Source organism: Marmota monax, unplaced genomic scaffold (genome assembly GCF_021218885.2).
Source record: "Marmota monax isolate L192 unplaced genomic scaffold, Marmota_monax_Labrador192_F-V1.1 WCK01_AAM20220418_F8-fsc00001, whole genome shotgun sequence".
NCBI classification, from domain to species: Eukaryota; Metazoa; Chordata; class Mammalia; order Rodentia; family Sciuridae; genus Marmota; species Marmota monax.
In genome coordinates, this window is record NW_026693777.1 from 36,239,669 (window position 1) to 36,264,108 (window position 24,440).

The following is a 24,440-nucleotide window of genomic DNA, read 5'->3' on the forward strand; positions in this document are numbered from 1 at the left end:
ATGTTCCTGGCAGTAAAATACCTGAGTGAATAGCCTCAGCCCCCAGGCACTAAGCTAGGCAACTGGCCTGCTCTTACAATGCTTCTTAGGTTATTAGTGCCCCCCCCCCAGGGGGCAGTGTGGTATGGGCTGAGCTTCCAAACTGGGCAGGGGCTGCCAAGACAGCCCACAGCAATTCAAACATAAGTTTATCACTGGATGAGGAAACTCCCCTTTGTTTTTTCTTCAGTTCTTATTACCTAGCATAAAGGTACTTGGTCAATGGTGAAAGATTGAAGAGGGTTCAATTCGTATTTCAGTATTTATTACTTACTAACTTATCAAGTAGCAGGCTTTCCTTCTCAAACTCTCAATTTTATTCCCATGAATCTTGATGAAAATGGATCTGTCAAATGTCTATTGTTAGGAACATAGCTAGGACAAATCATCATCACAACAATGTCTTATACACATGGTGCTTTCCAATTTTGAAAGTTGTATCATGTATATTTCAGAGAATGCTAACATATAGCAGAGACATAGAAACCAGTGATGGTGGTGGGCAGGGGGAGATGGTCCAAGATAGTATTAGTAACTAGTAATATTAGGGAATATGTATTATGTCCAATCAGAAATAATTAGAGGGAGCTAGGCCCAATGAAAGGAATATCTTTAAAGTGTGATGGAGAAAACAGTTTTAATTCAAAATAACACTGGGATTAAATGATTCAATATAATCATGTTCTGAACTTAGTTTTTTCAGCAAACTGTCACCAAATACTCTTTTAAAGTAATTGAAGAATCTCCATATTAAAGAACACTAATATCTGGCAAGATTCAATGCATAAAAGCCTTTATCCTTCTCTGAAATTTTGTATCTGAAAATCTCACTAGTCAATGACATGTTCAATATTGTCTCAACTAGAAGATGTTCTACTACTCCATTTTAGTGACTTTTCCTCTCTGCAGCCGACCATGTCACCACGGTGTTGGAAATCTTTTCTAGCCACAAGCACACTGCAGGTATAACTGGACCAAATATTCAGTGATTCCCATGCAACCTTAAAGATGTTCATTAATCAAGAAAAATTCAGTGATAGAGAAATGCTGGATTTATTGCACTTTCCTCCCTAAATCCAATAAGAAATGAGGGAAAAAATTGGGAAGAAATCTGGATCTACACCGAAATTAGAATATGTGTGATAACTTCAAAGTATGAACCAGAGGATATAGAAGTGAAAAAAATGTGGAAATCTCTGGAAGTAAATATGGAGGTTTTGAAAGGCTAAAAGTTGAGTTTTTGCCTTAATCATGAGGATTCAAGGCATCAGTGGGCCCTGGTAAACCTGGTGGATTACACTGGTGCAGCCAACTTCCAATTTGCAAAGTGGCAGACAGGGCAGAGAAGGGAAGAGGAGACCTGCTACCTGACATTTCTGTGACTTATGCTCCTAGCCTGGAGCAGCCCTGGAGTGCAGGGCAGGAAAGAGCTGTAGCTGCTGACTTGAGCTCTACACAGCGGATAAACGTACATTCCATCACTAGGCCAAGGTCCTAAGACTGTGGAACGTGCTGAGCTTTTCACCCACCTCTCACCTGGGCCAGCTGTTTACTTTTGTTGGGGTAGGGCATCAGAGGCTGAGCATAGGTACATTGCTAATGCTAAAGACACTGCTAATTTAGTGAGAAACGGTCAGCCCGAGCCAGCTTCTCAGATTGCTGTTTCTTCCCTGTTCATTCTCCTCCACTTTAATGCTCACCACCTCTCCTTACTTGAGACCCAGCAATGTACCTACCAATGGAAAAATAATTGAGACACATAAGTCAGAGGAAGAATTATCTAGAGAAAAAAGTGCAGAAAAAAATTTCTCTATACATTCATAGAAAACAAACAAAAAGAATCAGTAACATGAAGGAAGTTTGAGAAAAATCATACACATGCAAAACAGTAAAGAATAATTAGCTAAAAAGTTACTTGGGCTTGCAATCCTAGTGGCTCGGGGAGCTGAGCAGGAGGATCCCAAGTTCAAAGCCAGCATCAGCAATGGCAAGGTGCTAAGCAACTCAGTGAAACCCTGTCTCTAAATAAAATATAAAATAGGGCTGGGGATGTGACTCAGTGGTTGAGTGCCCCTGAGTTCAATCCCCAGTACAAAAAAAAAAAAAAAAAAAAAAAAAAAAAAAAAGAAAAAGAAAAATTTCTTGGGAGGAAATAAGAGCTGTGGAGGATTAAGGAAAAATATACATTATAACTGAATGACAGGTAAGAAAAAAAACCAAACCCAACAACTATACTATAGTTTGGATCTGGAATGTCCTGCAAAGCCCAGTGTATTGAAGGCTTAGCTGCCAGCTGTTGGAGACATGAGATCCTTAAGAGGCAGGGCCTAATGGGAGGTTCCAGGCCACCACAGGTGTGCCCTCTAAGAGGACAGTAGGATGCCTGCTCTTCTCTTTCTGCTTTTTGGCCCCATAAGGTGAGCAGTTTGCTTCACCATGTGCTTCCTGCCATGATGTTCTCATCACAGGCCTAAAAATAATTAGACAAAGCAACCATGAACTGAAACCTCCAGAACTATAAGCCAAAATAAAACTTTTGCCTTTTTAGGCTGATTATCTTAGGTATTTTGTTACTGGGATAGAAAGCGAACCCAAGCTATATAATAAAATGAAAATTTCCTGAAGTAATGAAACACATAATTCTGAAGAATTAAGGGGCATATGAAATTCTGGAAGGAAGTAGGGGGGACATATCATACTGAAGTTAACATTCTTCAAAACTGAGGAACCCTACGCATGGCCATTTCCTCCCTGACTGCAAAGTCATGTGTAAGTGGAATAAATCCCCTGGTCCAGGCCACATGCCTGGTCAGAATACAAAGAAGAGATTTCTATGTGCATTTGAGAGAAGAGAACAATGACTCAAGGATTTTATGCCATGGAAACTGTTCACACCTAAAAGTCAAGGAATGTTATTCTAAAATATGCAAGAACTCAAGAGTATCTAAGAGCTCTTGCAGAAATAACTCCTTCATGATTTATCTAGCCAGTCAAAACCAAATCAAAATAAAAAACTTAGCAATGGGCAAGTTCTGGTTCAAAAGCAAAAGTAATGTACCAAATAAATTTAAAACAAATTAAGGTAAACATCTCTGGGATTATTGGTTCTAGAACAGAATGTAAATGACATAATAAATTTTATAGCAAAAATGGAAAAGTAGAAAGGACAAGAGGTGGTTAGAAATATCAGTGTATCAAATTTGCTCATCTTTTAAAGTAGGAAATTTATGGATATTGTATCTAAATATTAAAAATTTTTAAAATGAATTGTATGATAAAGAAATTCAGCTTTTAGTTTTATCCAGTAAGTTGCAAAGCTATATGGATGTTATGATCTCTTGTGCAGAACTGGACTTAGAAGAGGCCTATACTGGTACATACCCAACACTCTAGTGGCTTCCTTTGGGAACTGGGTCTAGGTACAGGGAATTCTGGGGTGAAGAAATGGTAGACTCTTGACTTTACATACTTTTATACTGTTTTGTTTGTTTTTCTGAATAAACATGGCTTTCTTTCACAATAATATCAAAGAAACAAAAATCAACAGGGCCAACAACACAACTCTAGGATTTTAAATTCCCAATTCTTCAGTTGCTTGGTCAACCATCAGATTCAATAGGGGCAAGCCTGGACCTAGGGACTTCACCCACAGAGTTCAAAACACAAGCACAGATATTCACAGTGTAGTAGACACATAATAAGCTTTCAGTGAACACATGAATCAAGTACAAAAAGTCAGATGAGGAGGAGTCTCTCTGGTTTGATATTTCAGACCAGAAATATCTTTGTCTTTTCTTTTTCCCCAAAGCATGTATAAATTTTACAAAAAAAAAAATGTACAACACACACACACAGATGAATGTACATATATACATGTAACCTGAGAGAACAAGAACTGAGAAAATATTTGCAGATGATCAATGAGAGAAATGAATTCAAAATACCTTCTCTAAGTTGAAATTCAGTATTAACTAGAAAAAAATTCATATTCATTCTCTTGATAGTTTGGAATAAAATATGGTTAAAACTTTTTTCTGCCCATGACAAAACTATACTTTACGTAAAACAGTAAGAAACGCTAGGTAATTGTAAGGACTTAAAAATCATAAAGCAAGTTTAGTTATTAGTTCCTCAACTATTTTTCTTTCTTCTCCCCCCTCTCCCAATACTGGGGATTAAACCCAGGGGCACTGTACCACTGAGCTATATCTTCAGCCTCTTTTATTTTTTATTTTGAAGAGGATCCCCCTAAATTGCTCAGACTGTCCTCTAACTTGCCAGTCCTCTTGCAAGTCAATCTCCTGAGATGCTGGATTATAGGTGTGCACCATAATTTATTGAATTTGAGGCTGTGATTATGATAAAATAGATATTTCTTCCATCGTTTTTAGTTATTAGTCCATGATCTTAATTTATTAGTTCTTTATTTCTTGAATTTATGTCAATTTCGTCATGAAATAAGGACCTAATGTTAGTTTGATTAAACCAGCATAAACAGGCAGCAAATGAAGTGGATGCCAACGAGTAGATTTTTAGATGAAGTGATTTTAAGCACAGACTGAATTCCTTCAAGCTCGCTTGTAAGAGAGGGCAAGGGAGAAATCTTCCAAGGATAAGACTGAGGGCAAAGTTCTGTTAATACTGTGTTTCTGCTCTAGTCTTACTTCCAGACTTAAACAAAACAGCACAACACCAGCATTTGATGCTGAAAAGCAAGGGGTCACCAAGGCCTCTGCTGCGGCAGGCAGATTAGAGACAGAGTAGGAACCCAGACACCTCTGCAAATAAGCTTGTTAAGATTTAAGATTGTTGAGCAGTGTTTCTGCTACCCCAGTGTGCACTTGTTTAAAACTGTAGCTAATCTGACAGCTGAGAACAGCAAAGGTCTGGGGCTGTATCACACAGAAACTCATTAAACACTGAAGCTACTGCCACCTATCCCTTGGGCGTCCCAGCCAGCTATAACCACAGGACTCTGGAAGCTGTTTGGGAGCTGTGATTATGAAGAAATAGACATATCCTCAGTAGGTTTTGGTTAGCTTGGCTTTATTGCTCCTCTGGTCACACACACTGACCAGCTCCCTCCCTAGAAGTCATCAGTATCAAGAGCTTCCTTAGGCCTCTTTATATTGCCATGGACATTTCATAACCCAAGCTCAAAATCCCCATTTCAGATCAGTAAACACTTTAGTTTTACTGGATTGAAAAGGCAATTGAGTTTATAAGACCACAGGCGACATTTTTCTGAACCCAAATGTGTTCCCCTCTTTGTTCACTAATTACCTTTCAACATAGATGTTTTTTCCTGTCCCGAGGGAGTAGAGGCTGCACAGTATGTGGTAGCATGAAATCTGCACATCACTCACTGAAACAAAGAAGAGATGTCATTATCACACATCAGTCCTAGCTCTACCTCCTGCATATGGAATGCTCCATAGAGGAAAAAAAAATGTTCAGGCATCAGTCAAGAGCAAAAGAGCCCTCTTTTTCTCTCTCTCTCTCTTTAAACATTTGTAGCCTTTTTCTACCCATATTTTCTTTTGCTAGTTGCTGAACTGGGAGAGAAAACACTGATGGGCAAACCTCCTCCACGGAACCATCCCAGTTCCCTTGTGGGGCTTCTGATGAGGATCCTGATATCTTTCAGGGAAAGGAATATGTGAGCAATAGAACCTTCCATAAGGAAACTTTTTTTTCAGTAGAAGGAGATGTTATAGTCAAATGTTTTCAAGTGCAATATTTTCTTCCTTTGGAAGAAAAAAATGCAGAAAACTTGAAGCTTCCATGAGCCTTTTGCTCATTTCCTAGGAAGGAACAATCAGCCCTACCTTCTTCAAAGATAGAACAAACTTCCTTAAATCAGCTCATCCCGAATTCTAGGCTGGATGCTTTTCAAAAGGAAATTCAATTGTGTCATGATTCTACCATTTTTTCCTAAGGGAAGGGTATTTTAGTTTAGGAGCACAGAGTTTAATCTGCTGGCTACAAGCCCCTAAACATGTCTGGATCTCATACCTAGGCTAGGAATACTTTAGCACAACCAGAATTAACTCCCCCAGTTTGATTTTCAGTTGTTCGGGGATTTGGAAGATACAGAAATTGAAAACTGGTTAAATTAAATCATACGCCAATATTTAAAGTGCAAAACTAAAGCCTGGTGACAGAAAATTGGCAAAGCAGGTAGGGGGTGGGGCTGGACACAGGCTAAATGCAAAGTAAAGTAAAACCACTTGGCTTTGGTGTCCTTCTGAAGGCTCAGATGATGAAATGTTAGCATCTTTCCATTGCTCCTGGTACCTTTGAATAAATTAAGGCTTCTTAACAGGAAAAATGGTGTCTGAAAATCCCTAGGAGCAAATGTACATCTCATGCTGTATTACTCAGATAAGCTTTCAAATTAAGCGGCATTATAATAGCTGAGAGTTAGAATACCAGGTGGGAAATTTTGGTCCAGAATAAAAATGGGAAAAGATTAAATATTATATAATCAAATAAAGGAAGTTATTCCCCTCCAAGACTTTGTCACCTCACTTTTTTTTTTTAAATCTAAGAAGTAAAAAAAGTATGAAATAATTATTGCTTGATTCTGCCCTTAAGATCTACACAAGTGACTGAGTCGTACACTTCCCTCTGTGACCGTGTGTGTAGAAATCTATAACAAAGAGCAGTAGGACTCACGGAGCAGATCCACCCCAAACTGGTGCTGGGCAACATGCTCAAAGATGGATGTCAGGATGGGGAGCAGAGCCACGGTGGTGTAGTTGATGTTCTGAGAAACACCTTTGATCTGTGTTCTGGAATGGGTAAACTTCCCGAGCTTCAGGTTTTCCGAAGTCTTCTCTAGGTCTTCCGCAGCATTTTCAAAGAATGCTCGCAACCCAGCCTTCACCAGCTCTGAGCCTGACTTCATGACAGTCCTGCAAGGAAACAGTGTTCAAAACCAGAAGTATAATCTGAACTTTTGGCCAACCCCCTTTGCGAGAGTGGTAACTTGCAATGCAACCTGGGCAGACATTAGACATTCCAGTCACCTGAAGACACTGTGTCAAGAGAAACGAAGAATAGTTAGCATCCAGGAAGACACCTGGAACACAGAAGTCATGGGCTAGTGATTGAATGGTGCCCTTGTTTGAGGGAACCATTGCTCAACTTTTCAGGATTTGAGAATGACTTAGAATGAAAGCGATGTTGGTCACCTGCTGGCTGCTGAACTTTACACCTAGTGAAAAAGATGGAAGGTGAACTTTTCTTGCAGCTCACTGTGGGATAAGCAACCTTTATGACTATTTAGAAACACGATTCCTTCTGATGCAGAATCTCTGGGGTGGGGAGGGAAGGAGGGAAAGAAAGGACAGAAAGAATGGACAGGAACCAAGGAAATAAGTCAGCTGAAGCTTGGGTCTCTGTTTGCAGGGAAGTCCTAGGTTGGGTGAGGGGAGAAAACAGGAATGCCTAGTCCTTTAAAACAGCTTAAAAATTAAACAGCTTAATTAAACCACTGGGACACAGGGGAGATGTTGAAATGTGACCTGTGGGAATGAAGGCTATGGGCACCAGAGTCCTCTGCTCAAAACTTAGAATTGAAACAAAATCTATAAGTCAACTATAGTTTCCCATTCAGAAGATTATGACAGCTTTGCTTCAAGGCCATAAAAGATGCTTTTTATCTACAGCATTTCCTGATAATCATTCAATCTGCCAGGAAAATAAAAACAAGGAAATATAGTCAGTAGTGAGGCTTGCTCTGGATCATTAAGTATTTTTCATGTCTTATCTTCCTAACTTCTAATCATAGGTTTTGTTAGGAAATATTATTTTTTTCCTTTCTCTCTCTCTCTTTTTTTTTTTTTTTTTTGTTAGTACTGGGGATTGAACCTAGGGGCAGTCTACCACTGAGCCACATTCCCAATCCTTTTTATTTTTTGAGACAGGTCTCCTTAAGTTGTTGAGGCTAGTCTCAAACTTGCAATCCTCCTGCTGTGGCCTCCCGAGTTGAGTCACTGGTATTATAGGTGTGCTCCACTGTGCCTGGTGGGGAATGATGTCTTAATACTTCCTTTAAAAATTTTTTTGTTTGGACTCTTGCCAAGGCTTTATTTTGCATTTTTTAAAACTGGGACTTTCCCAAGCCTTTCTGCATGTTTCTTGTAATAAAGACTCTTCATCCCAGTCCTAAGGGATTTTTGGTCACCTGGGATGTCTTGGTTCCTAGTTCTAGTATCTCTACAACATGTTTTTTTCTCTCATAAACCACAAAATCTATTTTAGTGATTCTTACTCTCCCTTTTTTAAACACAGCCATCAGTGTGTCCTGGCTTTTCATTTTTGGGCCACTCTCCTAGGGTGATGGCTCTCTTCTGTGAGAGGTGCGTCCTTGGGAGGTGCATCCTCCTTCTGACTTTGTGAAGGGCCCTTCTTAATGTGCATTCTAAAGAAAGTTCTGTGTCAGTTCTCACTACTTCTCTCTTTCCTAATCTCATCATTTAATATTTCCATAGTTTACATTTTTGTTTTACTTCCTTTTGGATTCACCCATCTTTTCCCATTGGACACATAGACTATCTTTGTTTCTGATATTGTTAAAAACAAATCTCGCTGGCCATTTCTTTAGTAAGAAATATTTTATTTGCTTTGTAACTTGTTATTTATCAAAATAGAAGACACCTTTAGAGACTATAAAGAAAGCCAGAATAGACACAATAAACACACCCCATGGAAATTTATACACCCCATGGAAAACAAACCCCCAAAACACTCTGGAGGCAGAAAAAGAACCTTGACATATACAGGAAGCAGTGTCTTTGGACAGAAGGCCAGAATACTTTCCTCAGGATTGTTGCAGGGGCTTGGTGTTAAGGTAATAAATATGAGCAGCTCTCATTTAACTGAAACCAACTGGGAATCTTAAACCCATGTGTGGAACTGGCTTGCAATCCATTTTTGTAAAGTGTGTTACAAAACAATTCTTTGTGTTCTGATTGATTGCTGGAGTTGGAAGTCAAGGATGGTTGGATGGGCATACCCTCTCAGGTCATGAATTTCCCTTTTCTGGGGTCTTACCTGTCTTTAAGGTTTCTCTCTGAATACCTGGAAGATAATCTGGGATCAGACCAGAAATGTGCTGAATTTAGTACTATGAAGCACTCCTAAGTGGCAGGTATGGTGACCATCTCCACATTCCTAAGGGTGATTTCGACAGAACATAGGTGAACTGTAATAATCTTTCACTGACTAGACTAAGAGAAGAGGCACTGGAAACAGCTAGGAAGGCAGATACCTTCTTAAGTTTCTTGCCTTCATGGAACAGCAAGGCAAACCTGGGGTATCCTGAGGACAACGCATCACCAAGTAGAGAAACTGGGGCACTCATGGTGGTCCTTGGCCATTCTGAATGTGAGTGATATTGTGCATCTCTTTCAGTATGCTTATGGTCTCATTATCCCTCAGGCAACTCTGTTTTTGTGTGTGTGTGTGTGTGTGGGGGGGGAATTAGGTACAAAGTGGCACTTTGCCACATTATATATTTTATCTTCTGAAAGATAAACTTCTCAGGAAAAGAAGACAAGAACTGATCAAATGCTGAGCTGTCTGCTTTGGGCCTGTGCATGTAAATGGCTCTGCATCATGGGAATGAGAAACAGAGAGCACTGACTTCTAGGGTCAGATTCATCTTTGTCCAGAAGAGAAGTCAGACAGGGAGTCTTGAGAAACTATTGGAAAAACTAGCAGACTTACCTTGTGTCAAGTGTCTGAGCTAAGATGTGAAGACAGCTCACCATTGTGGTAGAATCACTCCCTAGGAGAAAAAAAAAAATCACCTGTGACTCCCGAACCTCTCAGCCTGGCTTGTAAATGCAACCTTCTCTATATGCATAAGCTGTAGCCCAGTATAATTAACCAACAGCACACAGGGTGCCAGGCTTGTGCTTAGGGACAAGGCATTTATCTGCAGCCTGACACAGCCTCTGCTTCATGATGGATATCAGAGGCACAGTTTAACACATCCATTGGTGTGGAAAATCTGAGCTGTTAAAGGGGTAGAGAGGCCATTTATCATGCTTCAGACCCATTTTCTATGGCAAATATAGGTGACATCTTAGTCCCAAGGCTCAGATTGTCTGAGGGAGCCACCAATAAAGGCAAAATACAAGTTTAGGGTCATCACAGAAAGGAATGCAGCCTTCAATGACAATTCACTTACCAAAGAGGGAAATCCTGTGTCTAACAAGAGCAGCAAGTTTGCAGAATAGGCTGAAGCAGAAAAAAAAATGCAGTTCAGAAAGTCAGAGAGATTCAAGGAATTTGTCCCCCTCACCCACTCCTATAGTATAAAACAGCACAGACGGGCACTCTAGGAAGTTGTGCCATGTTCCTTTGAAGAATCTTTTGGTCATGCTCAGGAAAACATGTGGCTCATGTTGCCTTGTTGGAGAGTCATGTGTGGTACCTTGCAAGCAGCTCCATCCTTGCTAAAAACAATCTCTTTGCCATAGTTACAGTATTTTGTGCTGCCCCTGTGCAAACCACCCTTTGTAGAGAGACCATGAGTTGAAATGTTCACTTGCAGGACATTCAGGAATGAGGATTCTCAATGGAAGCATGGTTTTTCTGTTGCTGCAGTGGACTTTAAACATTTTATGACCTTCAGGTGAGCTGGGAAGCTTTAGTTGGGAGCTGGGCAGGAAGTTAGGATTGGAAAAACGTTATTGGTTAGAGTAGAAAATGAGATTGTGTTAAACAAAAAACATGTTAAGAAATGCATGTTCATTGTCATCTCCCATTAGTTTATGGGTCTGGCCAGGTTGCTGTCCTTGGAAACCAAGAAAGCTCTGTGGCATGTTATGGTTTTGATCCTTCTCCATGTTTTCACCCATAGTTACAGCCATGAAACTCTTAGTAGGTTTGGCTGTGCCTCCTTGCTTGGCTTTTTTCCACAGTGCCTAAAAGAGGGATTTTTGTGCAGACAGAAAGGATCCCCATAAATGTCTTTGAGCATGCCACCAAGAAACCCACCTAGGAGCACTGGGGGGCATCATGTGACCTGTGTTGGTGATGCTCTTGAGAGGAGAGTCCTCAGAACTCTGGTATGGCTAGACAAGAACTTTGCAAATCCTTTAGAAAGCAGTGGAAGAAAAAGAGGGAAAATAGGAAAAACAAAACACCTGTTCAGGCCAGGGGCTTCCATGGTGGGAGGGAACAGACGTCATAGCCAGTCTCTCATTCATAACTTGCCCTGGGGCCTCCTGCCTCACACAGGGCAGAGACCTTTTATAAGATAACGCAAACGGAGGCTGCGCACTTCCTACGTGTTGGTGGGGCTGAAACTTGCTTACTTGTAAATGGTTCTCAATTAATGCCCTAGGTTTTCGGGGCTGTCAACTGGAAAATCACAGCCAATTTGTTCTGTGATTAGACATTAGTTTTTGTAGTAGAAATAAGTTGGGCCCCCCTGACCTAGAACTTAAAAGAACTCATTACAAGTTATCAGAAATTGGGTAACCAGCTACTGTGAAATTAAATATGGGCTGCTGCTTACTGATGCAAACTCTTGGAGTTGGGAGAGGACAAACTGTGCTGAGGAATGTGACCTGTGTTGCTGATGCTTGTGGGTACCATGCTCTGCCCATGGTAACCAGGCTGTCTCAGTGCAGCTCTTCCCTGGCCCCTGCTGTGTGTCAGCTTTCTCATCTGTAATCGAATGAGTCTCCCAGTTTTCCAAAATAGGGGTGGATAAACTCAGATATTTCTGGTGAAAATGCTGCAAAGTGGATGGACACATGTTCCGTATAAATACAAAAAACTCTCTCTAGCTGAAGCAGATGGTTGGGTGATTTGATCCTAATACTGATGTGGCTTGCCCACCCCCCACCCCCATCAGAAGTGCTGTCTTGGGCGTGCTAAGGCCAGGACCTGACATTTCCAAAGGCTCCTGGCTGTCCCATGGAGCCCCTGATACAGTGGGAGCATTGCCCTTAGCCCACAGTTAAGAGGGGCCAGAATTCCTGGGCACCTTTCCTCCATGTTAGAGTTTCAAGATAATAAAGGAATACAGGGGAGAGGGTCGGGGACCCCTGATGAATGGCGTCATATGTAGATGAGACAGGATGAGGGCGAAGAATTCAAACCAACATGAACACGTTCAGGACAGACACGACTGCGTCTGTGGGAGGGTGGCAGGCTCACTGATGGATTTGAAAGCTATTTGCAAGGCTGATCAGCTCTAGGTTGTATTCCAGCCACGACAAATGGTGCCTTGTTGAACAAATGTTACATTTCCATGAATTAATAGTCCAAGAAAAAACAGGTGAAGAAAACAGACACATCTGCCCTCTGTTGGATTATCTGAATATCTCACCTAGATTCTCACTTCCTAGCTTCTTAAAATAGACTGATGCATCTGGAAGATATTCAGGAGATCTTTGGTCAGTACTTGATGCTAAGGGCATCTCATTTTGATAGCCTTGGGACTCTCCTGTCACGTAAGAGTGAGAATAAGTAATTACAGCTCAGAAGAAATGGGGATAGAGGCCTGTGTTTCCATTCTTGTCCTTACTACTTGCGTCACTTTGGCACTAAGCCTCTGTTTCTCCCATTTGAAAAGTGAAGATCATAAAACACAGGTAGTACTTTGAATTTAAAACATCATGAGGTTTCATAATAATACTTACACAAGTGGCCAATAACTCTTGCATAAGAAACATCAAAATAGACTTAAAGACAAGAATCATGACTAACTCAATAGATGCAAAAAGAGCATTTGGTGAAATATAGCATCCATTCATGTTAAAAACACTAGAAAAACTAGGGATAGTAGGAACATATCTCAATATTGTAAAGGCTATATATGTTAAACCCAAAGCCAGCATCATTCTAAATGGAGAAAAATTAAAAGTATTCCCTCTAAAAACTAGAACAAGACAGGGATACTCTCTTTCACCATTTCTCTTCAGCATAGTCCTTAAAACTATAGCCAGAGTAATTGGACAATAGAAAAAATTAAAGGATACAAATAGAAAAAAAAGAACTTAACTATCCCTATTTACTGATGATATAATTCTATATTTAGAAGACCCAAAAAACTCAGCCAGAAAAATTCTAGAACTCATAAATGAATCCAGCAAAGTAGCAGGATATAAAATTAACACTCAGAAATCAATTCCATCCTTATATATCAGCGATGAATCAACTGAACGAGAAATTAGGAAAACTATCCCATTCACAATAACCTTAAAGGAAATAAAATATTTGGGAATCAATCCAACAAAAGAGGTGAAAGATCTCTACAATGAAAACTACAGAACACTAAAGAAATTGAAGAAGACCTTCGAAGATGGAAAGATCTCCTGTGTTCTTGGATAGGCAGAATTAATATTGTCAAAATAGCCAAAAGTGCTATACAGATTTAATGAAATTCCTACTAAGGTTCTGATGATGTTCTTCATAGAAACAGAAAAAGCAGTCATGAAATTCATTTGGAAAAATAAGAATCCCAGAGTAGCCAAAGCAATCCTCAGCAAGAAAGTAAAGCAGGAGGCATCACAATACCAGACCTTAATAATAGCTCTGTAGTATAACTTAACAAAAATGACATGCAATTGACACCAAAACAGATAAAGAGACCACTGATACAGAATAAAAGACATAGAGATAAACCCACATAAATACAGTTATCTCATATTAGACAAAAGTGCCATAAACATACTTTGGAGAAAAGATAGCCTCTTCAACAAATGGTGCAGGAAAACTGGAAATCCATATGTAACAAAATGAAATTAGAACCCTCTCTCTCACTACATGAAACTCAACTAAAGTGGATGGAGGACCTCGGCATTAGATCAGAGACCCTGTACCTATTAGAAGAAAAAGTAGGCACAAATCTCTATCATGTTGGCTTAGGAACCAAATCCCTCAACAAGACTCCTTAAGTGCAAGAAGTAAAATCAAGACTCAATAAATGGGATTGTATTAAACTAAAGAGCTTCTTCATAGCAAAGGAGACAATCAAGAACACAAGAGAGAGCTTACAGAATGGGAGAAAATCATTGCCATCTGTACCTCAGAGCATTAATCTCCAGGATATATAAGAACTCAAAAAACTTAACACCAAAAAATCAAATAACCCAATCAATAAATGGGCTAAGGAACTGGACAGATACTTCACAGAAGAAGAAATATGAGTGGTCAACGAACAGATGAAAAAATGTTCAACATCATGAGCAATTAGAGAAATACATATTAAAATTACACTGAGATTTCACTTCACTCTAGTCAGATTGGCAACTGTCAAGAATACAAGTAACAATAAATGTTGGCAAGGATGTGAGGGAAAATACACCCTATAAATTGCTGGTGGGACTGCAAATTGGTGCAACCACTCTGGAAACCAGTTTGGAGATTCCTCAGAAAACTTGGAATGGAACCACCACTGCTGCGGTTATCCCACTCTTCAGTCTATACCCAAAGGATATAAAATCAGCATACTACAGTGCATAGCCACATCAATGTTTATAGCAGCTCAATTCACAATAGCTAAAGTGTGGAACCAACCTAGTTGCTCTTCAACAGCTGAATGGATAAAGAAGTTGTGTTACATATACACAATGGAATTTAGTCAGCCATAAAGAAGAATGAAATTATGACATTTGCCAGTAAATGGATAAAACTGAGGGCTGTCATGCTAAGTGAAATAAGCCAATCCCCCAAAACCAAAAGCTGAATGTTCTCTCTGCTATTCACAATAGGCAGAGAGAGAAAGAAGGAGTGGCAGTTCATCAGATTGGATGGGGGTAGGGTGTGGGGGTTGGGGGGGATGGAGGAAGGGAGGGGAATGGGAAAGACAGTAGAATGAATTAGACATAACTTTCCTATGTTCATATGTGAACATACAATCCATGTAACTCCACATCATGTACAACCACAATAATGAGAAGTTATACTCCCTAAATGTATGATATGTCAATATAAACTCTGTTGTTGTGTATAACTAAAAAGAACAAAGAAAAAAATTTTTAAAAAGAAACATCAAACTCAGTGCTTAGTCCTGTGGAGTTTAATAAACATTATCTGAGTCCTAAAGTTGCATATCTTCCCAAGGATGGTGAGATATAGTGGCTGAGCCCTTAGTAAATATAATGGATACTGTTCACTATCAAGGGATGGTAGAGAAAGAGTTCACAGTAACAGAGTCTTAACTCTTTGCTATTTAGAAGTCTAGCCCATAGGGTTGCCTTTCACTGATCGAACATGGAGAACCTAAGGAATGGTAAACTGGTCTGATCTTGAGCATCCCCCCTGTTCTTATCTCTGTTAAAGCAACCACATATTATGCAGAGTAGAGTAGGTAGGGAGGCTGAGGCTTTGAAGAAAACATTTTTTTTTTCTGGTTTGAAATTTAAAATGTTATGTTGCTCTAAAAGTCAAATCTCAGACCATCCACATCAGGACTTGTAAGATCTAATTTTTTTTTTTTTTTGTAATCTTGTAAACTTGATAAGAATGGTATTGAAAGCAGTGTCCACCTGTTTCTTCTTAATGTTGTGTGTTTGCTTTTCCAAAGCTTCAGAATGATCTTCAACTTCTTCTGAATGTCAATTCAGGGTGGAAGTTGACTGAATATGGAAATCTGTCCCAAGCCTACTGATACCCTTAATAGTTCACTCAGTTGCTGAAATTAGGCAGATAGATATGAATATAATCTCTCTCCTTCAAAATCAAGATGATAACCAAACCTCTGAGCTGTGCACACCAGGCTGTGCTTCACTTTTGCTAAAGGCACCTGGCACCTTAAATAAACCTTGTGGGCACCATGACTGCTATAGTTTGGATAAGTGTCTCCCAAATGTCCACATGTTAAAAGGGTTTGTCTTGAGGGTGGCACGATTGGGAAGTGGTGGAACCATTAGGAAATGAGGCCTACGTGGAGGCTGTTAGGTCAAAAGCGGTGCCCTTCAAAGGGATTGTGGGACTTTAGCCCCTTCCTCTTTTGCTTCCTGGCCGTCAAGTAAGCAGTTTGCTCTACCACGTGCTTTTGCCATTGCCATCCAGAGGTCCAAAGCATTTGGTCCACCAATCTTGGACTGGGAACTCCAGAACTGTGAGCTACACAAATCTTTTCTTACACATTTATTATCTCAGGTGTTGTGTTATAGTAACTTGAAGCTAACACAATGACCTTCTCTGTTTTATAGACTCACCTGGCCACCATTTCTTTCTCCTTATGGGAGGCATACCCACTGCTGCTAAGGGGCTTTAGAGGAGAGGATAGGAAGTAGAGGCGGTGATTTGTGAAGTACTGGTCAACCAGTGGCAGAAGAACCTGGAAAACATCAGCTTTTAAGAATCTATCCAAAGTCCTTCTGTTAGTTTCCTTTAAAAAAAAAAAAAAGTCACAGTGAGTAAAAAGTCTCTCAACACTGGTCCTAGAATTTCCAGCAAACTCTACTTTTGGATCCTAATTTCCATCATATTTTCCTTTTCTGGGCCCCAAACCAGAGACCTAGGGGATATGTGAAAGGAGAGGGCCACTGACTAAGAGCCCAAATAAACGTTCATGAAGCCCCGAGTCAGCATTTGCAGGAGGCGCCTATGGGACCCTGCTCTCAGATGTGGCTTGTTGGGCTCAGCATCAACAGGCACACTTGAGGCATGGTCTACCACTGCTGGCCTCAAGTGTCTGTCTCTGCTTCTCAGAGCAAAGCTACTGTGTGCCTTCAGTCCTCTGAGGACATGTATATGGAAGAAAATGCTCACTGGTACCTAAATCCATTGTTCTCTCCTTCTTCCTTTTAGCAATAGAAGCCCCCATATTTTACCTAGGCAGTGGGCCACCTGGCTAGAGAATGCACACTCAGCCTCCCTGGCAGCAAGATGAAGCTAAAATGGCTGAGCTCTACCCATAGTCAGAACTTTAGAAAAGCAGCCGCCTGCCCTGCCCTCCACTCTTCCCCTTTCCTGGTGCAGGTTTGGGGATGTGGACATGAAGCACAACTCTGAGGACAGGGGAGAAATGAAAAGATCCTGATCCCTGGGTGATGGTGTGGAGCCAAGCAGGCCAGCCCACCTGCTCAGACCTCCGCCCACCTCGGCCTTTTTTCTGCAGTAGAGAAGTGCACATCTGTCTCTGCAGCCCTGGCATTTTGATGGATCAGTTTAACTCACACCTTAAATAGCAGAGATCCTAAGAAGGTAATTTGGTTTTAGTGAACCACTTACTTTGGCAAAGAATTTGATCTCCTGGTCATGGGGAGACTTTTCAGTTTTCCCACTGCTGACAATGGCTTCTAAAAACGACCCAGGTAACACAAGGTTGGCCAGAATTGAAACAGAAGATCACAACAGTTTAGAAACAACAGCTTTTCTAAAGACCATAAATACACCTGTTTGATTTCATGAAACACATTTTATGGGGTACTTTACAAGGGTGCTGGCTCATTGTTGCTTGCGTCAGCTCTCTTGGTCTATCAGTGAGGACACAGCTTCAGAGAGGTTGAGCCACTTGTGCATAGTCACAAAGCACAACAATGGGAAAGGGACCAGAATGAGTTGTATGAAATATTGACAGAAGGGTCACTCAAATCCAGGAAGAAAGCCACAGACCAAACTGATTTTTTTTAGGTGAGGAAAACAAGTCCCAGCCACTGTCCTCCCCATCCCACCACCACCAACACAATCAGCCATCTAAATGAATCATGGATGGCCCATTCTTTGACAAAGGAATAGCCAAGTCTTTTGTTGTATTTCACAGTGATACTTACCTAAGTGGGCAATAAACTCTTGAGCAGAATCAACATACTTGAGGATCTTCTTCAAAAACTTGTAGGCAAACCTCTTTTCCATGGAGGAAGCATCCAGTTCCAAATCCTTCATACCTCTAGAGTGCAAACACAGGAGCCCCGGGAAGTAACAGGAGGCCATGTGACTCTGGGATGTCACCCATCCTCCTCGTGTTGAATTTAATTTCCAGTGTTAATGGTTACTCTGGCTTAGTGACATGGCTCACCAACTGTTTTCCCCTTGCGCTGGGAATCTGACTGTGAGCACACGCTACCTATACTACAACAATTTCTTTCTTTTTAAAAAATTTCCAAAAAATACAAAAAGCAATTTTTTTTTTACTTTTTAACATACCAAATTGCAAAAACAAAAAAAAATTTAAATATAAGTGTTAGTACAATGATTTCTGAACAAAATTTTCAGAATGATCTTTATCATTCATGCAACAAATATTGAGCTGGGGATACACTAGGGAAGAAAGCAAAAATCCTGTTTTTGTGAATCTTAGGTGCTGGCTGTGAAAGGACATAAGCGAGTATAAATTATGTGGAATGACAGATGTCAATAAGTTGTGTGGAAAAAAAGGAAAATGAAAAGCAGGATGAAAGAGCCCATGGGTGGAGGGTGAGAGTTTGCAGACGGTGGTATTAAAGAGGGCAGTGAGGGCAGTCTTACTGGGAAGCTGCTATCTGGGGCTTTCCAGACATAGGGAGCAGGTGGTGCTAAGGTCCTGCAGCAGGAGCACACATGCCGAGTTGAAGGAATATGGTGGGGAGGCCAGTATGGGTGGAATGGAAGTAGGCAGACAGAGAGAGGTGAGGTGACAGTAGAGCACATCATTTAGGGCCTTGCAGGTCATCCTTAGACTTTGTTTTTGCACTGAGTAAAACGGGACGCTATTGGGAGTTCTGAATAGGAGTGACATGAAATGACCTACTTTATAACAGACTCGTTCTGACTACTATGTTTAAAATTAACTGCAGGCATGGAAGCCCCATTGTAAGGATGCTGGTAGCATGAAGTGGGTAAGAAGCAGCTGGAGGCTGGGTATATTTTAAAGGTAGAACCATCAGGATTTTCTGAAGGATGGGATGTGGGTTAGGAGAAAAAGAGAATCAAGTTTTTTGCCCTGAGCAAGTGGAGAATGGGTTGTCATCAAGTGATGGTGAGGCTGAAGGCTGAAGCTGGGTCAGGGAAGCCTGGGAATTCTCCCTGTTGACAGGGACCTCCCTTGATCATCCAGGTGCCTCCCACAGGGCCTGGCACATGGTAAACAATTTCTCAGGATACCTTTGCTGAATTCAATTATCTTTCTCCTGATTCTCCTATTTCCTTGACTTCCTTTTTAGGAACATTAAAGGAGGACTTTTTGTTCCTGTGATCGAATCTTTATCAGCAAATTACACTATGCATCTTGTTAATAACAGGAGTAAATTGAGATGGGAGTCTTTCTCCAATGCTCCCAGGAGGCTGTCTCCCACCGTCTGACCTTTACTACTCCATAACATGGCAAATAAGTTTAGAATTTTTTCATATGTGATACCAGAGAAATATTTGGTAGATTTTCACTTTTTTGACATTCGGTTTCAAAAATTTGGTAGGAAATTAAAAGAAGAAATAGTAGCTTGCTGCGCAAACATTTCTTTGGGGAGCAATGGCTATATCAGAGGAGTACTCCAGCTTGCTTTCCATTCTTTGGGGGCTCAGCCAGCACTACAGAGACGGTGCACCACTGATGTATGTTCAGTGATAAAACAGGTTCTACCATCAAGTCTTAAGCAGCTAAGACCATCCTCAGGTAAAAGGCTCATCCAGATGATTTTGATTTAGAAATGATGAAGATAATGGTGGAGGGAATCCGGAGGTACTCAGTCTCCCCAGTGGACATTTACCTTCATAACAATCAACTGCTTTTGTTCAAAGACTCTGTCAGATATGTGTGCTGTTGTTATGTAATTTAACAAAATACCACATAGACAATATTGATATAAGAGTACTGTTGATTCTCCGAAAATGAAGTTACATATTTTGCAAAGACGTCAACTTTTCCATACACCTAATTTTTTAATTAGGTAGGGTTGAGACAACTGTGAAAGAAAGGACATTTCAAAAATATCTAGCATACCACACTATATTGTTTTGAATGTGTCTTGAATCCACATAGCTCTTCAAAGAAGCCCAAATTCTAAAGCTTTGAGCATGTGTTATGTCTGTGGTTTATAACTTTGATTATTAGAATATTATACAGATACCCTTGGCCTATAGGCACAATATTTGTGAATAAATGCATGCATTCATCATAACCCTTTTCAAAACAGTTAACTGCTCTACTTATTCTGATGGGTTGGGTAGGCAGGTGATTAAACACCTGAGGAGGAGAGACCACCTCTGCCACCATTCCCACCCCCATCCCACTAATATTACCTAAAAGGTGACTTACCTAGAAACTATAATACCATTCACTTGGAGGAATTTAAACAGGTCTTGTGCCTTCTCTCGGTCCCTGTACTTTTCTTTGGCAGTCAAAGTATCATATGGTACCAAAAGAGGGTGACTGCCGCCACCTGGAGTCATAAGGCAAGAGATGACAACACATTAGTTTTTTCCTTTGCCCTTCTGGGACTACATGCTGAACCCTGCCCCAGTCTATCTTCTTCAAGGGATGGTTTGAACTAAGCTCACCTTTGCTCTCCAGCTCCAATTTCTTCTTCTTGGCCCAGATATTGTGATAGTTCTCAGCTACTACTTCCACCATTCCCTGTGTCCCAGAGCAAGGGCATGTCAGTCAAAGAGAAAGCAAGCAAGAAAATCAGCTTCATATCTGCCAGGTTATTTATGACAGGTTATTTATGGCACCATTATCTTAGCACCCCTAAGATTAGAGCACCCCAAATGCTAACAGTGCACTGCTGAAGGGCTCCCACCATTTGTCAGTCTGTGCTTATGCACCTCATTAGCTTTATGTCTTCCCATACATACAGAAAGCAATTTCTAATTCTGTCCCTCCCTGGCAACTCATTATCCTAGCATTCACGAGAATTTTTAATGCATTAATGAGAAAGACATTTCTAGCTGAAACTGCATGCTGGTAGCTTTTCAATTCTCACAGGAGCTCAGTATCATATTTCTGACCTGAGAGGGGGGATTGGAAGTAGGGGGTCAAGCAAAAGTTTAGATCCCTGAAAGTCTTTAGCTTGGCATGGTAGAAATTGCTGCAAATAAGATTTCTCAAATGAAATTACTCTTTCTAGGTCACTCATAGCAGTGACCCAGAGTGAAAGATGTACTTTGGAAAGAAGCTTTCTCTAAGGTCTGAGAGATTGGTCTGATGGCCTCTCCAAGAGGTGCAAGCCTGGCTGCCAATCTCTGCAGGGGATGGGGGTGGAGCTATGGGAGCAAGCACCTCAGGGAGCTTTTAGTTTCATCTTCTTGATTTTTTATCTCTGGGTCCTGCAACAACTGCTCCTCTGTACCATCATGGGGAAATTAAACATATCCATGGTGGGATATGCAGGATGCTTTTATGGTTTTAGGGGACTTATAAGGACCAGGCAAGAGGTCAAGTTTTGCAGATGTTCTCCTAGCTGTTTTATTTTTGGGTTTTGACACAGTAATTTGCTGGTCCTTCTTCCTTTAATGGAGTCTGCACCCATTATGACATACTTGCAACAGCCTCCCTTTCTTGGATAATTAGTTAATTCTCTGGAGACTTTCGTCATAGCTTCTGCACAATATCGCCCTCTTCAGTTTTATCTTGGTGGTGACATGTTCTGGGAATTCTTCCCCCTTGTCCCCTGTTTTTCCCCTTCAACTCTTTGGAGGGCAACATGCCCTCCAAATCCCATGGGGCTTTCAAAGCACATTATGTTCTGCAAGAGTCAGCACTGACCTGGAGTTCTCTGGAGAGCACGACATTTGAGAGGTCCAGAGGAGCAGGGCTGTAGCTGTTGCCCTAGGAAAGCAGAGAGAGTCAGTGGGTTTGCCACTGTTCTCCTTATTCTTATCAACATCCCCTGTCAAGCACTGCAGCTGGCAAGGCTGTGTTCTCCCAGTCCCCACTGTTTATCGGAGGCCACCCCACCATGATGGCCCAGGGAGAGCTTTCCCAGATTCCCTGTGGGTCCTACTGGCCCAGCATTGGCTTCTGGGAGGGCCTGTCATACCTGGCTGGTCTGGGACACACTTCGAAGTTTCTCATTTTCCCGTTGTTGAACCAAAGCTTCTCCTTCTTTGGTCCTCTCCACGGTCCAGCCCACAGCCAGCATGGTTTTCAGGGACTCTCTGGCTGGCCAGCGATAAATTTCCTTCTCCTGGAAGGAATGTGCACAGAAGAGCTTTGTAGAACGCACCCTGGCTTTGTGACTGGCCCATCTCCCTATGAAGTTGGATCTCACATTAGACGGGAAAGCTCTAGCCTTCCTCTACAAGGTCCAAATGCCATTTGCACATTTCACTTGCAATACAGAATCAGTCTTTCTGATGTTTATTATGAGACCCTGGGCTCACAGTGTTTTGCACTGGGAGGGAATGCACCGACAATGTTGATGATAGGGTCCACACTTTGTAGGAAGAGAACGGGAGAGTGGCTCCCTGAGTTTTAGTAACTGTTTAAGATGGGACATTGTCATGATGCATCTGTGCAAAGCTTTCCTTTGAGCTTGAGAAATAAAATTTCTTAGACAATTTTTTTTGGTACCAGGAATTGAACTCAGGGGTGCTTAACCAATAAGACACATCCTAGCCCCCCCTTGTTTTGTATTTTATTTAGCCACAGGGTCTCACTAAGTTGCTGAGGCTGGCTTTGAACTTCTGATCCTCCTGCTTCAGCCTCCCAAGCTGCTGGGATTACAGGCGAGCAACCACTGTGCCCAGCTAAAATTTCTTAGAATTCTCTTTTGATCTGTGCACTATTTCATCAATGGTCAATATTAAAAGACGCACATGCAATCCTTTACATTTGACACTAGACCTAAAGCTTACAAGGACTCCTACTGATTCCAAGACTGGAATTCAGAGTTGAAATGAATCAAACTTCTTAATTAACAAAAAAGAAAGCAAGAGACATGTTCATATTTCCTTGGGGACTTTCTACTTCCTGCATCTTCCATGTATTGGAAATCATTCCTGTTTAAATTTTCTTTGACAATTCATTGCTCCTTTCCCTCATCCCACTAGGACAATCTAGCATAATCCCTTCCTTGTTTAGTCGAAGGGGAACTGCAGGTGCATTTTGTCCTAGCCTGTTAGGGCTGAGCAGTGCTTCTTCACCAGTGGGTTCTCAGTGCCAAAGACCAGAAGAGAAGGCTGAGCTCTTGGAAACTGGTCCCCGGGCTGCTGCCCAATGGCAAAATGAGGAGTGGTTTGTTGAATCCTAAGATGTCTCTAAGGGGTTTGAGAGTGACTGTGTCCTGAGCTCCTCTGAGCATCTGATACAATTTCCAGGGAAGGACAAAGCATGGTCAGAGTGTTACCAGAGGCCTATTTCTTACCTTCTCTGTTAACGTCTTGAAAGGCCTTATCAGTGGGTGGGTCTTCACGTTTTCATCCAGGGAAATTCCATATTTCCATCCACTCTGACTCTGTAGAAATGTTCTCAGTTCAAACATCCTTGGCATTCAAAGAGCCCAGTTCTGTGACCCAAATCCCTGCTTCGATTTTCATAAGTGGAATAATGGATCTTGACAGAGCTTGGACATTTCCCTCAAAAAAGTCTAATTGATCCTTTAAGGCCATCAGGCTCTCTGCCTCCTGAATCTTGAACTCTGTCCCTTTATTCTTTCTCATTTCAGTTGTTGTCCTCTCCACTTTCTCGCTTGTGTTTCAACACCACTCAAAACAGAAGGATGTTTCAAAAGACCCAGCAAATAACATGCCCCAGGTCAGTGTGCCACACTTACAGCAAGGACAGAGGCAGAACTAAAAGCATGCGAGTGCTGGACCTGCTGCCCACTGCACAGAGTGGCTGGTGTATACTTCTTGCCTGTCACTCCCAGAACAAAATCATAGCAGTGCAAGTTTCCTAGAGTCACAGAAGTTCGAGAACTCTGAAAGTCATTCGACAAATACTGGTTGGATTATTTTCTATAGCATGTGCACAACTCTGTCCTAGGCACTGTGGATGCAGAGATAAATAAGATTCCCTGATCCCCATAACCTCATACCCCGAGACTCCCAACTGCTCCTTCTCAATCTGTTTTGGCCATTTGTGAACTGTGTAAACTTTCCAAGTTTTTGTCCCTTCTCAAGAGACAATCCCCCCACCGGTGGATCTACTCTAGGCCTGCACTCTCAGTTGACACTGCTGGCTAACATCAAATCAGTATTTGCAGACCAGAGCTCTCCCCTAATTTCTGAATCAACTTAAGCTCTCCTTGGATGTTGTACAGGTGCCTCTCAACATGCTGAAAAGAACCTGGCAGTTACTTCTCTAAACACCTCCTCTTGGGTTTCCTGTACCTCAGGGAACAGCCCCAGCTTGCACTGACTTTCCAAGCCAGCAATTTGGGAGTCTTTGTGGATGTCACCTCTCTGCACTCTGGACACATCCACCTCCTCCTCAACCTACTCATCCATTTACTTCTCTGGCTTCCTTGTCAGTACTTTCAATCAGGCCACCATCAGCTCGCACA

General features: G+C 41.4%; 1 protein-coding gene across 1 annotated transcript in view; it reads right to left on the reverse strand.

The window, feature by feature from the left end:
• Ryr3 (ryanodine receptor 3) overlaps positions 1–24,440 on the reverse strand; it is a 517,407-nt gene that overhangs the window by 75,199 nt on the left and 417,768 nt on the right. Inside the window, exons 53-64 of the mRNA XM_058584663.1 lie at positions 23,301–23,390; positions 21,975–22,121; positions 21,701–21,763; positions 20,494–20,569; positions 20,252–20,375; positions 17,793–17,908; positions 17,251–17,318; positions 16,233–16,354; positions 10,241–10,290; positions 9,775–9,835; positions 6,718–6,956; positions 5,323–5,404 (exon numbers count right to left, since the gene is read on the reverse strand). Of these exons, the coding sequence (XP_058440646.1) occupies positions 5,323–5,404; positions 6,718–6,956; positions 9,775–9,835; positions 10,241–10,290; positions 16,233–16,354; positions 17,251–17,318; positions 17,793–17,908; positions 20,252–20,375; positions 20,494–20,569; positions 21,701–21,763; positions 21,975–22,121; positions 23,301–23,390 (1,238 nt within the window). The remainder of the gene's footprint in view (positions 1–5,322; positions 5,405–6,717; positions 6,957–9,774; positions 9,836–10,240; positions 10,291–16,232; positions 16,355–17,250; positions 17,319–17,792; positions 17,909–20,251; positions 20,376–20,493; positions 20,570–21,700; positions 21,764–21,974; positions 22,122–23,300; positions 23,391–24,440) is intronic.